At 39.4% G+C, this 20,594-nt stretch overlaps 1 protein-coding gene across 2 annotated transcripts; it reads left to right on the top strand.

Moving 5' to 3' along the window:
• The first annotated feature begins 1,156 nt into the window (after positions 1 to 1,156).
• On the top strand, positions 1,157 to 20,447 carry LOC121903607 (steroidogenic factor 1-like). Of its 2 annotated transcripts, none has more exons than XM_042420788.1 (7): positions 1,157 to 1,379; positions 3,421 to 3,539; positions 3,890 to 4,031; positions 4,677 to 5,320; positions 13,914 to 14,033; positions 16,301 to 16,448; positions 18,579 to 20,447. In XM_042420788.1, the coding sequence occupies exons 1-7, from the start codon at positions 1,358 to 1,360 to the stop codon at positions 18,830 to 18,832; spliced, it is 1,449 nt and encodes a 482-aa protein (XP_042276722.1). In that variant the 5' UTR covers positions 1,157 to 1,357; the 3' UTR covers positions 18,833 to 20,447. The 2 variants fall into 2 exon arrangements, with proteins under 2 accessions (XP_042276722.1, XP_042276721.1); XM_042420787.1 differs by having other exon boundaries at positions 4,665 to 5,320.
• The last annotated feature ends 147 nt before the right edge of the window (positions 20,448 to 20,594 follow it).

Raw genomic sequence — 20,594 nt, 5'->3', positions numbered from 1 at the left:
GGTGCGGAGCTCAGTACCGGGGGCCCAGAGGAGCAAACTGTTAGCAGATCTGAGGTTTGATCAGTTCCTGCCCGCTGATGGATTTGTATGTGAGTACAGGAGTTTTTGTGTTAGGTGAAGTCATATATGTGTTTCCTGTCTTTAAATGCGCGCGGTGGTCTGTGATTGAAGACCCTCATCTTTGTTGGTTTCCACACAGTGACCCTCAGCAACCTGACGGATCCTCTGCAGCCACCCACTGCTTCCTGTCTCAGCTAACAATAGAGAGTTTGACGTTTCATCGCGCTTACCAAGCAAAATGCCCTGTCATAGTCAATTAATATTAATGCCAATGAAATGACAATGAATGCAGGAACTATACACGTAAGCATGTATGTATACAGTTAAGCAGTGCAGATAAATATAGAAATATGTAAAAATAAAGTAAATATATTTATATCTATATGATTATGTGTAGTATATTTCTGTTGGGGCCATTTGATTTAAATTCAACAGAAACAGATGTCCGACACTTAATTTTGATATGTAACATATGTATCAATTCATATTAATGAACAACAACAACAACAACAACAGCAATAATAATAATAATGATAATAATAGAAAACGTATTCTTCTTCTTCTTCTTCTTCTTCTTCTTCTTCTTCTTCTTCTTCTTCTTCTTCTTATTATTATTATTATTATTTATAGTTATATATTATATAATATGTGATATATATTTTATTATATTATCATTATTATACTGCTCTATATCTATGCTATGAGCTTAGAAATCGGCAAATGTGGCCCAACTATCTAATGATAGAGTATAATTTCATGTGTCCGCAGATGCAGTTTTTCTCTCCAGTCAAATTAAAAATAAATTCCATTAAAAGTAAACAACAAATGACAGCTCATCTATAAAAATATCCTGTAAAACTACCGCTGTGTACTTTTAGGTTGATTTTTTTGAACCATTGGAGGAGAAAAGGTCCTACGTGTGTGCGTGTTAACATGAGTGCGACTCCTCCATCAGCACCACTCCGCTCTCCTCTCCTCTCCTCTCCAGGCATTTTACGGAACAGGCAGCGAGCATCCGTCACGTGACTCGCCGTCCACCAATAGCAGCGAAGCAGTCTAACTTTTGTGATAAGGGAAGCGCAGTAAAGGGCGAGCGGACTGAAGGAGTTTCACTCTGAGCTCTTCAATGGTCATATTCACACACACCTTCTACTGGCCCTGTTCTACACAGAGTCCATCCGGATTTCTATTGGTCTTTTTTTATTTTGTTGTCCTCGGCAGCTCATGCAAGGCTGCAGCAACACCTACACTCAGCTTTTAATTATCAGACAATCATCACTGACTGGCTGCTGTTCAAATGCTGGGAGACAAGGCTCACGGTAAGTCTCTTCACTTCAAACTTACATATCCTAATGATTAATATTTGCTCGAGTCAAGAAACCAATTTAAGCCCAATAAATGAAGAAAGGCTTCCTGGCCTGAAGCTGATATAATAACTCCAGAGATCTCTCACCTGTTGTGCAGTGTCACAATAACTGTCTGATAAGGAAACTGCAGAAATCCTTGTAGAAAAACAGTTTTAGTCCACGATGCAACTGAACAGCGATCAACTGAAACGAGCACCTCAACTCATGCAAAAGAAAATATTTTTATTATTATTATTATTAATATTATTAAAGTAGGCCTCTAAAAATAGCAGTATAATTTTTAATTGATAGTTTTCAGTTGTACAAGGAATTGTAGCTTATTAGCCTAGCAATGTAGCTACACCTTTACAAAAATGAAATAGAAAACAATATAATGGAATAAAAGCAGGCTATATAATACTAATCAATAAACGTTGTGACTATGCTACTATGATATAAATAATATATATATAAAGCCTAATAATGCAACAACAACAACAACAACAATAACGACAAAATAAGAATGCCTAAAAAACACAGGTTAAATATGAATGAATAATAGTGATAATAATAATCTTCACTATATTTAGCCTATATAGTCCTATAACTACACCTGCACCGCTGTTTCATCCTCCAACAACCCGCGAGACCCCTTGTTGCGTGCGTGACCCACGAGCTGCTTCACGCGACGCCCGTGCAGGCCCGAACTTCAGCCGTCAGTTCTTCCCGCTTCTCAGCTCAACTCACTTCGGCTCATTTCACTTCTTCCTTGTTATCGACAGCAGGATAATTTCATCTTTCTCTCACCGGCGGGACACCGAAACAAACCGAGCGGAAGTTCCCGAAACAAGGATCTGCTAATTACTTTTTTATTTTTATTTCCAGCATATCACTATTCAAACGTGCTGTTTTAGTGATTCATTCCTTTTTCACACTCACTGATGGAGGCTTCATCTGTCAGGTAGGGTTAGCTAACAGCCGACATCCACTTCCACAAAGTACAGCCGTGTTTGAACGAGATCGTGTGTGTGTGTGTGTGTGTGTGTGTGTGTGTGTGTGTGTGTGTGTGTGTGTGTGAACGCGCGGGATTCAGTGTCTAAATTCGCTTTTTCCATACTTTACTTTGAAGAATACATTAGTTTATCCCCCTTATTATAATGCCATAAATCAATCATAGTGAAATGTATATGCGGAGTGCTTTCAAATGGATGAAAGTGATAAATATGATAAAAAGGAATTAATAAAAAAATCAGAAAAAAATAATCAATTGATGTAGATATTGGTGAAAAACGGGTGGAGACTATATATAGCCCCTTTATATTTTTATAGTTGCCTGCCTTTATATGTCATATTTTATATGGTCATAATACCATCTAAAAACAAAACATATATTAAAAAGTATCTCTTAGTGATGTCTGCTCATAAAGCGCAACTCACGGTCATAATGTAGTCAACACGGAAACACCTAAACATTCTACGTAGAAATTACATATAAGAATGAGTTTATCTAAGAGTTACATTTACATCGATATATTTAAAAAAAAATACGTCCAACATATACGATTTTTATTATTTTTTAAAATTGTATAAATATGATTTTTATTAGGCCTTATGAAGTATGTATAGAAATATGATTTCATTCAGAAGTGAATATATATTGAATGTATGCATTTTATGAATATAATAACCTAATTATCATATTGAACTCAAACAACGAAGAGTCTCTGACATTGTTAAATTAATACAATTGTATTTGAAAAGCTTTTTATTTATTATTTATCATGCGATTGATTTAGGAAAAATATAAATAAATAAAAAGTGACGACACATTTAATAAATCTGCGACATGTGAAACTCCATTATATTAAATACCATCCAGTTCTAACTTACAGGATATAAACGCGTTTTTTATTGATTTTTTTTCTCCAGGTGAGTGTATATGTATGTATAAATATTTGCATTGTACACTTACGTGCCGCGTTGTCCTTGGCGGGTGAATGTGTGTGTGTACCAGGTGTGACTCTGAAGGTTATGGAATACACATATGATGATGACCTGGAAGAGCTGTGTCCTGTGTGTGGAGACAAAGTGTCTGGATATCACTACGGTCTCCTCACCTGCGAGAGCTGCAAGGTAACTGTTCAAACTGCGCCGCATTTCCACTCATTCCTTCACCCGACTCATTATTACTGATCAACCAAAACCGCTTTCACAGCGTGTTTTAACGGATGTTGTCATCACGCTCCTTATAACAGCCTGATATGATTTACGAGCACACGTTTAACTTGTGACATTTTCATTTAATTTCCTCTTCTATTTAGCTATAAAAAATAAAATAGAAAAATGCTAAATTAGACTCACTTTTTATTCATCGAATATTATTTACCGAAATTACGCAAAGATTTGGAAACAATTTTATTTCTTTAAAAGTGACATATTGTGTAAGAATTATTTGCTGTTTCTAACATATGATGTGTGTTCAGGGCTTCTTCAAGAGGACAGTGCAGAACAACAAGAGATACACATGTGCGGAAAACCAGGAGTGTAAAATAGACAAGACCCAGAGGAAGAGATGTCCTTTCTGTCGCTTCCAGAAATGCCTCAACGTCGGGATGCGCCTTGAAGGTACAGTTGACTGCACATCAACAACAATAATAATATTCATATATAACTGTGTTATTATTTGCGACAAATTAAAAAAGAAGAAAATTTGTATATTTATATTTTTTTTTCTTTGTTTATTTCATCATAATTTCAAAAACAATGCCAATAATGTAAGTGTAAAGACTTCTTGTGTGTAGGCCTATTATTATTTTTTGTTTTGTTATTATTTTGATGACTATAGATTTGTGGGCTTGTAGCTCTCATAGTTGCTTCCTATACACATGGGATGAGATTAATTCCCAGACAGCAATGCAGGAAAGCACCTGCTTCCGTAGCAGAAAAAGGACACATTCTTGACTTACTGATAAAATCCCGGAGACTCCCCTGTTTTAAATCAAAAGCTCTATTTAGGCTACAAGAAGGAGTGGAGCTGCACAGACTCTGGGGATTCATCTCAGCCCTAAAAAGGGAAGCAAAAATGACCAACATGTCTGCTATTTACTCTGTCTGGAGGAAGATTTGGGAATTCTGGTGAAATGCAAGTTGTGATTTTAATCAGTTTTGGAAAAGAGAGCTCGGCGTTGCAGGAGAATTCAGTAGAGTCACTGTTTCATCTGTAAATCTGTTTTTCACCTCTCGTCTCTTGTGTGACAGCGGTGCGTGCAGACCGCATGCGTGGGGGGAGGAATAAATTTGGCCCCATGTACAAGAGAGACAGGGCCTTGAAGCAGCAGAAGAAGGCTTTGATACGATCCAACGGCTTCAAGCTGGAGAGTGCAGCTCCTCCGCCAGCCTCTCCTCTGCAGACTGACTACGGCTTCACCGGCACCCTGCACAGCCTGCCTACCATCTCGAAAAGTCTCCTCCCCTCCACCCCGAGCTCCATCACCCCCACAGACTACGAGGCCAACCTCTATGGACCCCCATCCCTGGGCATGGCCATGCAGTCACACGTGCCCCTTACCACTCAGTACCAGTACACAGCCCTCCCTGGCAGGGCGATTAAAGCCGAGTGCCCCGACTACACCAGCTCCCCCGAGTCTCTGACAGGATACCCCTACCCAGAAATGTACCCCTCAGCCTCACCGCAGCCTCCCAGCCTGCCACCGCTGGTTCTGGAGCTGCTGCGCTGTGATCCAGATGAGCTGGTGGTGCAAAATAAGATCGTGGCTCATCTGCAGCAGGAGCAGAGCAGCCGAGGCCGACTGGACAAGCCCAGCACCTTCAGCCTCATGTGTCGCATGGCGGACCAGACTCTCTTCTCCATCGTGGAGTGGGCTCGGAGCTGCATCTTCTTCAAGGAGCTCAGGGTGAGTACCGAGCACGTTACCCCGTCCTCATGCTCACACAGGCGTGCATGCACACACTCTAAATAGTGCAGAACATTTTACAGCTGCAGCTACGGTTATTCTCTCTTCCATAACCCTGCTTTACATACACAATCCAAACAGTTTTATATGATATCCTGTAAAAATTGTATTTTTGCTACACTCTTTAAGCCATTAAAACAACATTCTATGTTTGTCAAATAAAAATTAAATAACAGCCAAACCCTCAAATCAGACTTCTCATGTGTATCAAAAGACAAATACATGCTGCAGACGAAAGACGAGGAAAGTTGAGGACAAAAGTTACATTTGGATGAACTCTCTTTTTTTTTTTTATCACAATTTCTCCCAACTATGACATCAATAGTCCTGCTTTCAGTCTTAAAAATCAACTGGATCAGGAGGCAACAGATTAGTATCTTTAAACTCTATATTCTCTTTTTCTCCCTGGACTCATCTGGTTCAGACTAGAACAGACTCATAGTGTGTGCCCTCTCCTTCACGAATTCATGAATTAATTCACTAAAACTGTGAAATTTAAAAAGGCTAAAATAAAGTGTTTTATTCTAAATATGCAGAGATGCATATGAGAGTTTTCTTATCTGCCAAATAGAAATAAAAATTTTGCTTGGGGCTTAAATCTTAACAAAATAAAAAGTATTGCAACAAAAAAGTTAAAGCTTCACCAATGCTGTAAAAGCACTGCAACAAAAAAAAAAGAAGAAGAAATAATTCAGCCTTATTCATACTGACCACAATACAGCTTTTTAATGTTAATATATATATATATATATTTTAATAAAATAAGAATAGCACTAAAAATAACAAGAACCTTGTTACATAACATTTGCTTTGTGAGAAAATAATAAGGAGAAGAAATGTGTTTGTGTGAAATGTATTCATACAGTTTACAGGCCCACATGCCATTTCAGCATGACACAAATAAATGAATGCTTTCAAAGTTCACTCGTACACCCACGATTCACTCACAATTAACTCACTCAGAATGGACCCGCAGCCCACTTTAAGAGTGAAAACCACAGTTGGCAACAGTTTATTTATATGAAAATCAGCTCGCAGAGAGCAGAGAGCTGCTTGAGGTAACGACAGTAAATGACGTAAATATTATATCTGACTTCATTTGTCAAAATGTATTTTTAGTGCTGATGGATGACATCATACTGTAACTCAAGGAAATCTTTGCAAGTGAATTTTCATACATTGTGGTGTTGACTGGAGACAACACCACATAAACATACAAACATAAAACATAGAAAAGCATCATAATAATCCGTTAAGAGTTACATTGACAGGAAGGGAAGCATCAGATAAATGAATGTACTGCATATCATTAAATTATGGTATAATGACATTATGGCATCTTAACTATTTGATGTTCTTGTAGAAGGGTATGTGCTCTGGTATTAACACATGAACAAACACTGATCAGTATTTTTTTAATAGTAATGTTTGAGATGAAAGAAATGTTTGTAGTTGCTTAATGAGTATAATTTGTAAGGTCATGATGTTGCAGAGTTACAGTAAAGAGGAACAAGTCTAAAGTCTTTTAGATGTGTCAGAGTCATTATTATTACTGGCTGCTGTTGTCTCTGTGCTGAACAGTGGCTGATCAGACCACACACACAAACACACACACTTCTTCTGAGGATAATGATTGGACATACATCAGTGTCTCCATCCATCATCTCCAGCGCTGTGATTGTCTTTGTGGGTTGTGTCACAGACTCACTGTAGTATTGGACAGTGTAGATGATTTAGTAGCTCAGTCAGATTGAAGTCCCCTGCTGGACGAATCGATACTGTTGTTGTGCTTAAATGTGCTGCTGCTGCTGCTGCTGCTGCTGCTGCTGCCAATACGGCCGAATACACCTACTGCTCACAGTAAAAATGGAGGATTATAATTCTTTTCTGATAAATCAGGTCAGTTACACAACAAAGAAGAAAATATTACCTTCTTCAGTGTGTCATAATATAATGTCTGTGCTGACAAACAAACATCTGTCGACAAGCCATGGTCAAACTGATTCAACCAATTAAACAGTTTAACTGTCAACAAAAGGTTGATTTTGGCCTTGGTGAGATTTAGTGAGATTCCTTTCAGTATTTTGATCAAACACAGCTTATTTAGCCAGGCGCAGTCGGAGCAGGTCTGCTCCTTTACTGCCTCACACTTATTCACTCGTTGACATTCATTGCTGGGACTGCCGCACGCTGGGACATGAGGTCTTCTGTGCTGGTCACTCAGTTCATTCACATGCTAATAAATCATTTGTAACTACTTTTAGTCTCGACTCTTAGCACCTTAACACCAGACCGAGCAGAGCCTGATCAGCAGAGAATCATTACTTTGGCATGTGTGAAGCTTTGTCTGGTTTCTTTCTGTTTGGATTCTCTGTTCGCACCATGAAGGCTGCAGAGTGAAGCAGATGTGTCTTCACACAAACAGTAGCAAGGATTCATGTATACTTTTATTATTATTATTATTATTATTATTATTATTAGTACTAGCACTAGGCCTTACAGTTGCTGGGATAGTATTGTGTTGACAGTAATATTACAGGCTGGTTCACCCAAACTGGTTTCATTTATTGAGTGTTTTAGTCGTGGTTAAATCTAGTCAGATATGTACTATGAATGATGTGTTTTTAAGGAGTACGTTTTAAACCTGTCAGGTTATTGTTTAAGATGGTTCAGACGTAGAGTTGTGATACATTTTCTCATTATTTTAATTGTAACTCTTCTATATGTGAAGTGTTGTATCCATTAGTCAATTTAAAGTCAGTTCAGGATTACAGGCGCCACTTTGCTGTTGAGCTAATAATATTAAAATGTCAATATTAATTAATGTGCATTGTTGCCTGGAGTTTGGCTGGTAACATTAGACTTTTGGTGGCCCCCAGTCCCCCCCCCCCCACCAGCTTTGCTTTCCAAGCTATCCAAGATATCCAAGCCTCTGTGCGTGGCTCAGTACCACTTGAGGGGTGCGAGAGAATATTTTTTCATCGATAGATAAGCTACACTTTTCCAGTAGCCAGCAGCCTTTGTCTGTTTTTCCCCTAGGATTTTTTTGGAGGTTGGGGGGGGGGGGGGGGGGGTAAGGTATTGTTAGGATTTTATCAATACTTCTACTCTTATTGATACGCCTTAGCAAATCGGTTCATTAACGATACTCCTGGTTGGTTCTTTTTCATTAGTGTTAGGGTAGACGAACCAGCGCGCTTCACCTGGTTCACTGTCTCCATCTCTGCTCTGCTGTCGGCTCTGTCTGCTCTGTGTGTGTGTGTGTGTGTGTGTGTGTGTGTGTGTGTGTGTGTGTGTGTGTGTGTGTGTGTGTGTGTGCACTGCCTCGGTCAAACACAGACACAGAGAGCAGAGGCTGCCTGCAGCGCGACCATGAGTTACACCAAAATGTAAAAAAAAATACAGTAAAAGAACCGACCGTCTTGGTTCTTTAAATTTTAGAACCAGGTTTTGAGGACCATCCCTAGTTGCCAGGTGGGGATGTCACAGATAAGTGCACATAAATGAGGAATTATTATATAATATTAATGTCAGGTTTTGGTGCGAGCCTGTCACACTCCCGCTATCCTGCTAGTAGAAGTGTTATTTGTTTTTATTTGTTTCTTTCAGGAGGTGGAGCGGGGGCTGCTCCTGTTCCACTAAAGCTAGGTTGATGCTTGACGCAGTGTCCCTGGTGTCAAAAATGACGTCATCGTGTCTTTCACGTTGAGCGTGATGGCTCCACGAGTTGCTGCAGTGCTTGGTTTGCACCTCTGAGTTTTTGTAACTAGGTGTGCACTACAGAAGTGGTCCTGCTGATCCTGGTGGAGGTGGGATGGTAGAGACGGACAAGTGACAGTAATTATAGGACATTAATGTTTGGTTGTTTGGTGGTACGTCGGTGTTTACTACTGTTCCCAGGCAGACTACTTTCCTTTACCTTCGCTCTCTCTATCGTAGTTCATTTTGTGTGTCTTTTAGTACGTCAGAACGTGACCACCCAAAAAAAAAACAGGAAAATAACTTTAACAACGCACAGAACAAAGTAAACAAAGACTGGAAACTGTTATGAAGAACACTCGTTGACTCTTATTCACAGGATATTTTGTTTGTATGGCCCCTGGCCTTTCAGAGAATACTGCAACCAACAAGGTGTTGATCATAAAGGCCTCTGTGCGTGCTGCTCATGTGCACCGCAGTATCTCACAGGAATAGAAACAAAGTTTAATACAGGTTTTTGTTGGTAAAAAGGAACCAACGCAGTAATGTTGCTGTGTTCTGAGCAGACCAGTTCCCATAATGTGTTTACAGTTGATTTCACAATATGTCAGCTATGAAAAAAAACTACAAATAATGACTGAATTCATGGTTTGTGAGAACATCCAAAAGGATTAGTCTTCTTTATTGTTACTTTTGTACCTTTCCCGTCTCAGAAACAAAGACCACATTGTGGTGATGATGGGATTTGTAGCACTTTCTTAAATGAACAACAACAAGGTATCCTACTTCCACTTAGACAGATACATGTCTGAAAGACTCCTCTGCGTTAGTATCCTGATATCATACAGGAAAGATGCACAGAGGCTGCTCAGCTCATATCAAAATATATATTAATATATATTTTGCTTGTCTCTGTTACCAAATTATATTTACAGTAGTTATTTTCACATTTTCTGAGAGCAGGTCCTTGTTTCCTTGAATTAAAGTAATAAGTGCATGTATTTAGTTGCTGATTGATTGAATCATACATCTGTAGCAGTAATTAGCCTGATCAGTAATGAACAGTTTGGATTGCACGTCTGTGTTCTGTATTAGTTTTACTATGAAGTTTGCTTGGAGAGGGAATATTATCGAATGATATTACCTTCATGGTTTTTGAGGTCCTGTCATGGCCTACCTTTCTTTTCCTTTTTCAGTCTCTTGAAATGACATTTACTACTAATTTGTTTCACCAGTTATAACTGCTGTCAATAATATGCACAGGACAGGTTTGAGTCCAGCGGTTATTAGAGAAAGATTGTTGTTTCAGTCAAGTGTTAATAACTTGTGCTTCAAGTCACTGTAAACCAAGACCACTATCTGTCTTCACCTTAACCAAGTGATGTAAGTTCACCTGAACACACAAAAGTTCAATCATGTTTTAGTTTCTAGGAGACCAAAATTATAATCTGTCAAACTATTTATTCATCCAATATAATTTAGTTATGACTCCAATAATGTAAAAAAAACAACAACCATTTAATTCCAGGCTTCTTGAGCGTTCTGTGTGCTGTAGTTAGTTTCACAACGCTCCTCTTCATGACTGAATGAATTTTCGGCTCTGATAGATACACTTACTGCATGATTTCAGTTTGCACTGATACATTTGTGAGTTATTTGACACTCTTGATAGCACAAACGGAGACAGTGTGTGTGTGTGTGATGGAAATGTAAACCACTAACAGGATGTTATATGTGCACATGTTCACTTTATTTGACTTCTCTTTTTCCAAAATAAAGTTGTGGCTGTGGCAGCATACCAAAATGTGAAAAAAATGTCATATCTGCAGCTTTTCTTTTGTAACGTGACAGTTTTTCTGACCGTTAGACCTATGCGGCCTTATTTTTGGTGTCCTCCCCAGAGCCTTATGTTGGACCACATTAAACACAACTGATGTATTTCTGGTGATATTCAGGCAATTTTTAAAGCCAACAGCCAACATGGACAGTGAGAACAAAGCTGTGCATATTTTGCCAAGAAAGCCTCCCGCAGAAAGAGCTGTTTCCCTGGGCTGGATAATTACATTCCATGCAGACGATAACGGGGGAATGTCAGCTCTCCACTGCAGCTCCGCGCTCCGCTCGTCTACATTGTTATTAAATTGTGAGCAGAATGGAAGCTATTGATTGCTGCAGTTCCCCAGAGGTGGCCTTTGTCTGTCTTGTGTTTGACCTTCCATTCACCTGTTGAACATGGAAGATGTTGCTGAGGAAGTGCACACAATGAACAACACACAAATGCTCAGCTACTACAGGCAATGAACTGGAGACAAGCAATTTAAAAATAACATGTCCAAGAAGATTTTCAAGAGTTTCGCTCAAAAATGAGATGAAATAGATATCCACTCTGAGCTACAAAATAGAGATACACTATTCAAGGGTTACCTAACTGGATAGTTAATATTTTCTCTGTATCTACATATTAAATGATGAACTTCAAGGAGTGATGTTTTCCCTCTTTTTAGACAGTTTTCTGGGGTCCCCAGCATGTTCCATACATGTACTCTTCCCCAGTTGTCATTCGAACATTGCAGTAATTGACTATATTTCATTAGGTTATATACTGGTTATACGCATTGCTTCTAATGTTACTACTGGACCAAATAATGAACACTGCTGGAGACTTCTCTGCACTCAGAGCCTCACTACATTGCACTACTTTAATGCTGTGTGCTGTCACATTGCTTCACACAAAATCTCAATCTGTGTAGAATTCATTTGATCTGTGAGCATGTTATCTGCAAAAAGAGGCCATCTCTGATAGTAGCGCTGCATTACCAGTCAAAGCTGACTAAATTCAGCCCTTTTCCATTTGAATCGTTGTTCCTAGTCTTGGCATGGTTTCATTGGTTACCAGAACTGAGCCTCAGAGGTTGATACTATTAATATGTTTGTTAAGTTGCCAAATTCCAAACTTTGCTGTTGATGTGAAATGGCAGCTTCTGCTGCTCTAGATATGACACTCATCTTCATCAGCCTTATGGAAGACAGTGGATTTTTTTTTGGTAATTACTACTTTATCAGAATTCTTCAACCAGCTATATTTTCTTTACATATCAACATTTAGTGAGATTTTCCCGATTTCCAGTTTTAAATGGTTTGAAATTACGTTCTCTTGACTTAATAGTCAGTTTAATCATAAGAAGAGGTTTTCAAGGTTTCTGAAAATTCCATAATGTCACTAAAACATTATAGGAGCTAATGGGTCCCACTGACACAGTTATTACTACTGCAAAAGATAAAAACAAATGCGTTCTGAATGTTCCGAAATGATGGTGCACCATAAGCCCTGAGGGTCTGACATGTTTATGTGGTAAAACATGAAAATACAAGGACATTCTGAAGGGAATAATGTAAATAAGAATTCAAAGAATAATAGGCTTCACTGCTTTCTACAAGGTCAACTGTGACTTAAACTCAGACTTGTTAACATAACAAGCATATAGAATAAAGGGCAAAATCTGTAAAACTGTAAACATTTGGTAAAAGTATGCAGAAGCTTTCCTCCACTTCTTTACCCTCCACTCTGCTCACACTCTCACAATGTTTGAGAGGTCGAACCACACCTGACAATGAACATTACTCTGGTAGCACTGAAGGTCCTGTCAGCCATTTAGAGTCATTTATTACTGAACCAGGATTAGTGATCAGTCTAACACAGATCCACACTCCAACATACAGAGAGAAACACTGAGAAGGAAAAATAAAGCCCCTCTACATGTTCAGCATGTTTGTGGGATTTTTCAGAGTGATTTTTTGGCTGCAGCTCAGTGTCTAACTCCTCTTGGAGAGGAAGCGCAGGAGGTCGCAGAGACCTCTTGCTTCCTTAACCCCTTCCTTTATCACTGTACGCCCAAACCCCCACAACTGCACCAATCCAGATGGGTGTGAGGCCAACAAGATTGGACCCTCTCCTCTGCGACTGATATATAGTTTCATTCAGATGGACAGTAATTCTGTCAGCTACGTGTCAGACGAATGTGCATCTGGGCCTATTAGCAGCTGCGGCTGCAGAATCACTGACTGCCGTGTCCTTCACTTTACAGACAATATTGCAGCGAGGTGGGGCGGGGGGCCGGGGGGGGGGGGGGTGTCAATCTGAAAACACACACACACACACAGACACACACCCATCCCCCAGAACAGAGCAGATGTGACTGGGAGGGGTGGAGGGGGTGGGGGGGGGGTTAAGGAGAGGTGAGCAGGTTGAAGAGGTCTCAGACGATGCTCGTAAATACACAACAGTGAACGTGGCAGCACATCATCACACACACTCACAAACACAAACACCACCGACCATCAGCTCATTTCTCTTCCCTGCTTGTTTTTATGGTCACCTCATTTTTTACTTTATCTGGTTTTGTCACATATTTCAGTGAGATTTGGCTCTGGACTGACAGCGTGACAGGAGGGTCGATGTTTCTTTTCTTTTTAAATCGAGTGTGTTTACACATAGAAGGAATTATGCCACGTAGACCATATTAAATATAACAGAACAACAAAAATGATAGAAAATACAATTGAAAAATACTTTGAAAAAGAAGATATTGATTTCCTTCCTACATAGACGCTGTGGAAGACAGTAACAGAAGAATAATCAGGAACATTTTAGGGTTGAAAGAATATCAATCAGGATTTGAGAAGGAAAAAAAACTCTATGAATGAATGAACAGAGAGAACCTCAAACTGTAGACTTAATTTAAGATAATGTCTTTTTTGTGTGTGTCCCTCTGACTCTGTCCATCTTTATCTCCCTCTCTCCCTCTCTGTCTGTTTGTTTGCGTGCTTCCTGGAGGTGGGAGATCAAATGAAGCTGCTCCACAACTGCTGGTCTGAACTTCTGGTCCTGGATCACATTTTCAGACAAGTGCAACATGGAAAGGAAGACAGCATCCTGCTGGTGACCGGCCAGGAGGTAACAACTCCCTCGCAAAACTTCCTATCCGCACAATATCACTCTGGTTCATTCACTTACACCGCACTCCATTCAAAATGTGGTTCAAGAAAGGATCTGAAAGGATCCTGGATTTCATTTACAGTATGGAAATCAGTGAGGATCTAGTGTTTAGACCAAATGAATGAATGATTTTGGATTTTTTTTTGCCTCTCTAGAATCAATTCTGATAAAACTCAAAATATGTTTAAATGTGCTTATTTTCATGCCAGTAGAACTGTGTGTTTTATCAAGACAGAACAGCCTCTGAAACAGATGAAAGAAATGAAATTCTTTGAGGGTTAGCAGCTCTGTAAGGCAGGGTGACCCACCACACCTATTCAGTGGTAGGAAAATGCTGGAATGAATACAGTAAAAGGCCTTCAATAACAAATGAATGCAGCACAAATTTAATAATCATTAATATGTGCCTAAAATCACATGTTATGTCAGGTTTTCCACACTGTTTTCCAAACTATTGCGGCTGATGTGGAGAGATAAAACACCATATCAGCATACTAGTCTTAAGGTAGGTGGCTATTGTGGAAAAATGAGAGAGTGAAAAGAGATGTGATTTTAGAGCTGGTTAAATGCTTTGAATGGGGTGAATTTATTTCTGAAGACATCAATCCATCCATTTTCTGCCGCTTATCCGGGACTAGGTCGTGGTGGCATCAGACTGAGTAAGGAAGCCCAGACATCATTTACCCTGTCATTGCCCTCCAGCTCCTACTGGGGGATCCTCAGGCGTTCCCAGGCCAGAAGAGATATACAGTCCCTCCAGCTGGTTGTGGGTCTGCCTGGGGTTTCCTACCAGAGGGAGGTGTCTAGGAGGCGTTCTAACTAAGTGCCACAACCACCTTAGCTGGCTCCTTTTGAAGCGAAGGAGCAGCGACTCTACTCCCAGCTCCCCCCGGATGGCAGAGCTCCTCACCCTCAATCTCTAAGATCGAACCCAGACACTCTCCGGAGGGAAATCATTTCGTCCACTTGTATCTGTGATCTCATTCTTTCAGTCACTACCTGAAGCTTGTGACCATAGGTAAGGGTTTTAGACTGGCCGCTGGCTTTGCTGAAGCAAAATCCCAGGTGTGGGACCGGTTTGGGGAGGCCATGGAGAAGGACTTTTGGTCGGCCTCAAATAAGTTTTGGCAAACTGTCAGGCGACTTAGGAAGGAGAAACTGCGGTGGAGAACTTCTGACCTTGACTGAGGACTTTGTCGAGCGGTGGAAGGAACACTTTGAGGATCTCCTAAACCCGACCGACATGCTCTCTATGGAGGAGGCAGAGCTGGACGACTCGGTGGAAGCCTCACTCATATCTCTGGCAGAGGTCTCCGAGGTAGTCAAAAAGCTCCTCAGTGGCGAGGCGCTGGGTGAGGATGAGATTCACCCGGAGATGCTTAAGGCTCTGGACGTTGTTGGGCTGTCATGGCTGGCACGCCTCATCAGTGTTGCATAGAGATCGGGGACAGTGCTTGTGGACTGGAGACTGGGGTGGTGGTTCTCATGGAAAGGAGGCTCCGGCTAATTGTCAAACCTCGGATTCAGGAGGAACAATGTGGATTCCGTCCCGGCTGTGACACTTGAGGGGTCATGGGAGTTCCTGAAGACAATGTTTTAAAAATGAAATGTAATGTAAAATAATGATAAATGATGATATGTTTCAGGCTTGACATGTTGACCAATGAACATCATGGAAATGACAAAGTTTAATAAAAATGTATTATTCGTTAATATTAACTAATTACCACATATGTATATTTGGTAATGAAATGGCACACACTCTGTGGTTTTCTGTTGTTTTTCCATGTTTTTTAGAGTATAGTATATCTATATATGTATATGTCAGGAGGATTACAGTACTCCCTGTTAAATGACTGTATTTTTCTCTACAACCATTAAACAACATATGAATATTAGGAGTTTATTTGCAAAATTAAATAGCCTTTATTTTGAAAAACTGATATATATTCATTTAAAATGATTGCTAGCACAATGTATAGGTGACTTAAGTTATCATATACTGCCACATTAAAACTGATGACATTCAACATTTAAACTAATATTGAGTCATTCATTTTTCCTCCTATAAAACTGGAAATGCAGAAGTCCAGCAAACATTTTCTTGTCCTCCACAAAAGCCAAGTTAGAGGTCTTGATTTTAAAGAGATTCACTTTAGAGGGCTTGCATTTCAGTTTCATGAATATAAGAGACTTAGAAAATAACTAGGTGCCTTTGTTTTCAGGTGGAGCTTTCGTCCATCCTGTCCCAAGCCGAGGGGACTCTGTCCAATCTGGTCCAGAGAGGTCAGGAGCTGGCAGCGAGGCTGCGGGCGCTGCAGGTCGACCGCAGAGAGATCGCCTGTCTGAAATTCCTCCTCCTGTTCAACCCCAGTGAGTCAACCTCATGTCTTGGCTTCATGATGTGTGATGGGATGACGTGTTGAATGAAAAAAGCAAATAATGACTTACAGTTAGTGATCACCATCAGGCAAAGGTTATATTTTAATCATAGAGTATATCTGCTATAAGTTAATATCAGCTTTGTCCTGCTAAAACTTCTCAAAGGAGGAAACAGTGTTAATATTTGGTACATAGAGTCTCTTCTTTTAAACATCTGTATTAAGAAGGATTGATCCTTGATTAACCTATCTGCAAAACAAAATGTGTTTGTGAAGGCCTGAGCTTTCCTGTATAGTCTGTATTGTGTATTCAGAAGAATAGTGGGTTTTTAATGCAGAAATTAATCAACTTCCTGGGACTCCAGGGCCATACTGATGCTGTCTTTTGGCAGAATTTGAATAGCAACAGTGACATTTTAATGAAAAAATGTCACAATTGCAGATTATGTGCAGTACCTATTTATCTATAAGGTTACAAGTGTTTTCTAAACTGGCCTTTTTTCGCTCCAATAAATTCACTTAATTAAATTTCTAGGGTTGACAAAAGCCAATATTAACAAAGACATCCTCCTCCATTGTCCACTAATGGCATTCAAAAGAAACGTAATGGATGGGTCTATCATTGGATGGCAGGACCGACATTCATGTAACAGCTTGTGCAGATGGAGAGAGCATAGATGTGGCTTGCCCAGATTCCCAGAAGTGTTTGCTGTTTAGCGCTGGCAAAGCAGGGAACAAAGAGCTTTTGAATGGGGAGAGCACTTGTCAAAGGCAGAAAATATTTGCTGTCTTTGCCGGCGGCTTCTTTGCTTGCGCTCTCGCTCTCCCTCATCTCCAGAGTCAGGTTTGTCAGGGGTAATTTAATTGCCCTTAAGCAGTTTGAAAAGATGATTCAGAACATTGATTCAAAACATTTAATTATTGTGTGAATGGATTCTCCAAGATGGGCTCAGCTGATGCTGAATGCTGGTCCACCGGAGGGCTTGGCTATTGTCTCACACACAAACACAAACACACTCATACAGCCACCCACACGCCACACATTTATCTTATTTTATAAAGTATAGAATCAGTATGAATCACAGTAGCTGCATTTTTTACCCTTAATGAATGAATTACATGAAAGATTCAAACAGATTTATGTCTCCTTTTCTTTTATTCTGAAGTAGAACTTTAATACTTACTTTTATAACACTCAAATACCAACTTACTACAACATATTGAAGGAATTTCTCTGGATGAAAACAACCAGATTTTCTACTGAATATCAACTTTGAGCATCCTCAGTCTCAATATATTATCTATATGAACCTTGAAAAACAAGTTTCCATTCAAATGTTTTGCACATTTTAAACAAATTTAAGAAAAAAGAAATCTTTGACATATTAATTCTAACTCAAGGGCCACTTACTAGCCTTTATCCAGGACTTTCAAATGCATCCTACAGTCTTCATCAGCAGATGGAGTTTTAAGTTCCACTGATGGTCCATTGATGAAGATTGTGAGATGCGATTGAAAGCTCCAGAAAAGGCTAGTAAGTGGACTTTGAGCAAAGATTAATTTGTCTGTTTTCAAAGCCGCAAATGAACATTTATGCTGTTTAATGTCATGCATACGCAAATGTTTTGACAGGATTACACTATTAACAGGCTTAACTTCTTTGTGTTTCTTGGTGAATCCGACCATTTCATCAGACAACCCATTTTAATGTTACTATTTAGTATTTTGGGGGCTTTCATGTAAGTGACAGCTGCATCTATGATATATTAAAAGAAAAGGGACATATATCACACATAATGTAATGTCTTTTCTGTCATCCTTCAAAACATATTCCCTTTTCTTGTTATACTTGACTTTTTGGTGATATTTAGGGGAATTTTCAAATACACCATTCATTTTTGTACAAACTCAAAATATGCAGTAAAAGACACTGAACCATGCTTCTAAGCACAATATAACACTTTGAAACTAGACGTATCTGTGGGAAAATCACACATCATCTTGTCCTGGTCCTTTATCTCTACTACCATGTGGATCTTTAACACCTTAAAATCCAGTTTTCCTCCTTCTTTCCTCACTGACTCTGATGATCTATGTTGCTCCTCTGCCTGTTTGTGTGCAGATGTGAAGCTGCTTGAGAACCAGGCGTTTGTTGAGGGTGTCCAGGAGCAGGTGAACGGGGCTCTGCTGGAGTACACCCTGTCCACTTACCCTCAGTTCCAGGAGAAGTTCAGCCAGCTGGTGGTGCGGCTGCCGGAGCTGCGTTCCCTCAGCACACATGCTGAGGACTACCTGTGCTACATGCATCTGAGCGGAGAGGTGCCCTGCAACAACCTGCTGATTGAGATGCTGCACGCCAAGCGAGCGTGCGTGTGAAGGACGCATGCAAGATGATTCATCATTGTATGTTTGTCCAGGTGGGACTGTGTGTGTGTGGGAGGGAAAGTGTGAGTGAGAAAAAAAAAAAATCAAATGAAGATAGACAGGTTCATACTGGGTCATCTTTGTGAGGGCTTTGTTTTAGTGGAGAGGAGAAAATGTTCTTTTGAGTTTGGAATTATAAAGCTCCATCTGTATTCAAGGTGGTTTTAAGATTTTGAATGTTAATGTTTTCATATCCTGTAGATCTACATTAACGTGACCTTTTTAAACTGGATTTCTACCCTGTTTTCAAAAATCTAAAATTAGATCTACCTGTAGAGTTACATTATATCCTTTTTGACCAAATATCACATGAATCCCACGTTGCCGAAAAGATTTTCTACGTCCCACAGAGCTGCCCAGCAAACATTCAGACTCAGAGGAGGAGGCTGCAGCCTGCAGCAGTGCTGATCAGCCATGAAAACATGCTGTCGAGATGAATGTTGTAATATCTGTCTGTAGCTGCTACCTGCATCATTTCGTAACATCAAGACCTAAATATCTTTCTGATATCACTGCGAAACACTTTCAATAGGAAATCTGGTTCTGGGTGAGCTGATGTTGAACTGTCGCATCACAAGATGGGAACATTCACATGGAACCATCTACAGAATGGTTGCTGGGTGAGCTAATGTGCACTTTTCTCAGATGGATTTTGTAGCCTCTTTTCAGAAATGAAATTTTAGTGTTGAAAAAAAGAGTTTTTGATCAAAATATTAGATGCAACTTTATGATTCCAAGATCAGCAACACTGTTTCTAGATTATTATTATTATTATTATTATTATTATTATTATTATTATTATTATTATTATTATTATTATTATTATTATTATTATTGTTATTATTATTATTATTATTATTATTTTGATGAAGACAGTTCAGTATAACATGACTGTACAGTGGTCCGACTAGACTAGCACTGCTCGTATCTCTGCACTTGTTCTTTTAGTCACCAACCTTACGAAAAACAGAAATAAGAAGTTCTGTGGGGTTCATTATAGTTTTGTTTCAATCTATTTAGATGTTAATATATTGATATATCAAAAGCCAGGCATGTTAAGAAAAACACATTCAGTTATCCATCAAACTGTTGCCAATAAAAGAAAATTAAAAGATAAAGGAAGGAGAGAAAAAAAACAGACAGACACTAATTTGTGGATGAAAAACTAAAAGGAAGCCAGAGCAGAGAAGAGGAGAAAAAGACACATCAGTGTGCAAATGGTTTTCTTTTCAGTGAAAGCAAAAGGAAGCAGTGGTGAGTGCTCACCCTTCCTGTCACACAGAGGAGACACAGGGAGAGAAAAGATGCATGAGGCAACATTTGGTTTCTAGTTGGGTTTTTTTTGGTGTTTTTTTTATTTTATTAAATAAAACAATGGACCCTTAAAAATGAAGGTGTCAGGTTGATACTACATTTGTGTCACTTTTCAACACAGTGTACTGTATGTGGACAAGAGTTCAACTGACTGAGTCTGTGATGAAGCTGCTGAGTTTAGTTCACAGAATGAAAACGGTTGTATGCCTCATATAAATACTGTTCAAAAACGTTAAGCTGAATATTTGGAAAAGACCAAAACCAATAATATGTTAGTCCATCTGACCTCTCCACTCAGCCCATTGGTCCTTACTAAACTCATGTCTTTGTGGGAACTGTAGTTTTTAGCCAGCATTACTCAAACGGGAAAAAATGGTGCATTTATGAGGGACTAACAAAT

This window comes from Thunnus maccoyii, chromosome 9 (genome assembly GCF_910596095.1).
Source record: "Thunnus maccoyii chromosome 9, fThuMac1.1, whole genome shotgun sequence".
NCBI classification, from domain to species: domain Eukaryota; kingdom Metazoa; phylum Chordata; class Actinopteri; order Scombriformes; family Scombridae; genus Thunnus; species Thunnus maccoyii.
Note: the sequence above shows the minus strand (reverse complement) of the source record. Positions and strands in the feature narration are given on the sequence as shown.

What these genes read in the sequence shown, in the direction of transcription:
- LOC121903607 (XM_042420787.1), top strand. Translation starts at nt 1,358, where the DNA reads ATGCTGGGAGACAAGGCTCACG. An exon ending in TCACCTGCGAGAGCTGCAAG is followed by an intron (nt 3,540 to 3,889) that starts GTAACTGTTCAA and finishes ATGTGTGTTCAG; the next exon opens with GGCTTCTTCAAGAGGACAGT. An exon ending in CGTCGGGATGCGCCTTGAAG is followed by an intron (nt 4,032 to 4,664) that starts GTACAGTTGACT and finishes CTTGTGTGACAG; the next exon opens with CGGTGCGTGCAGACCGCATG.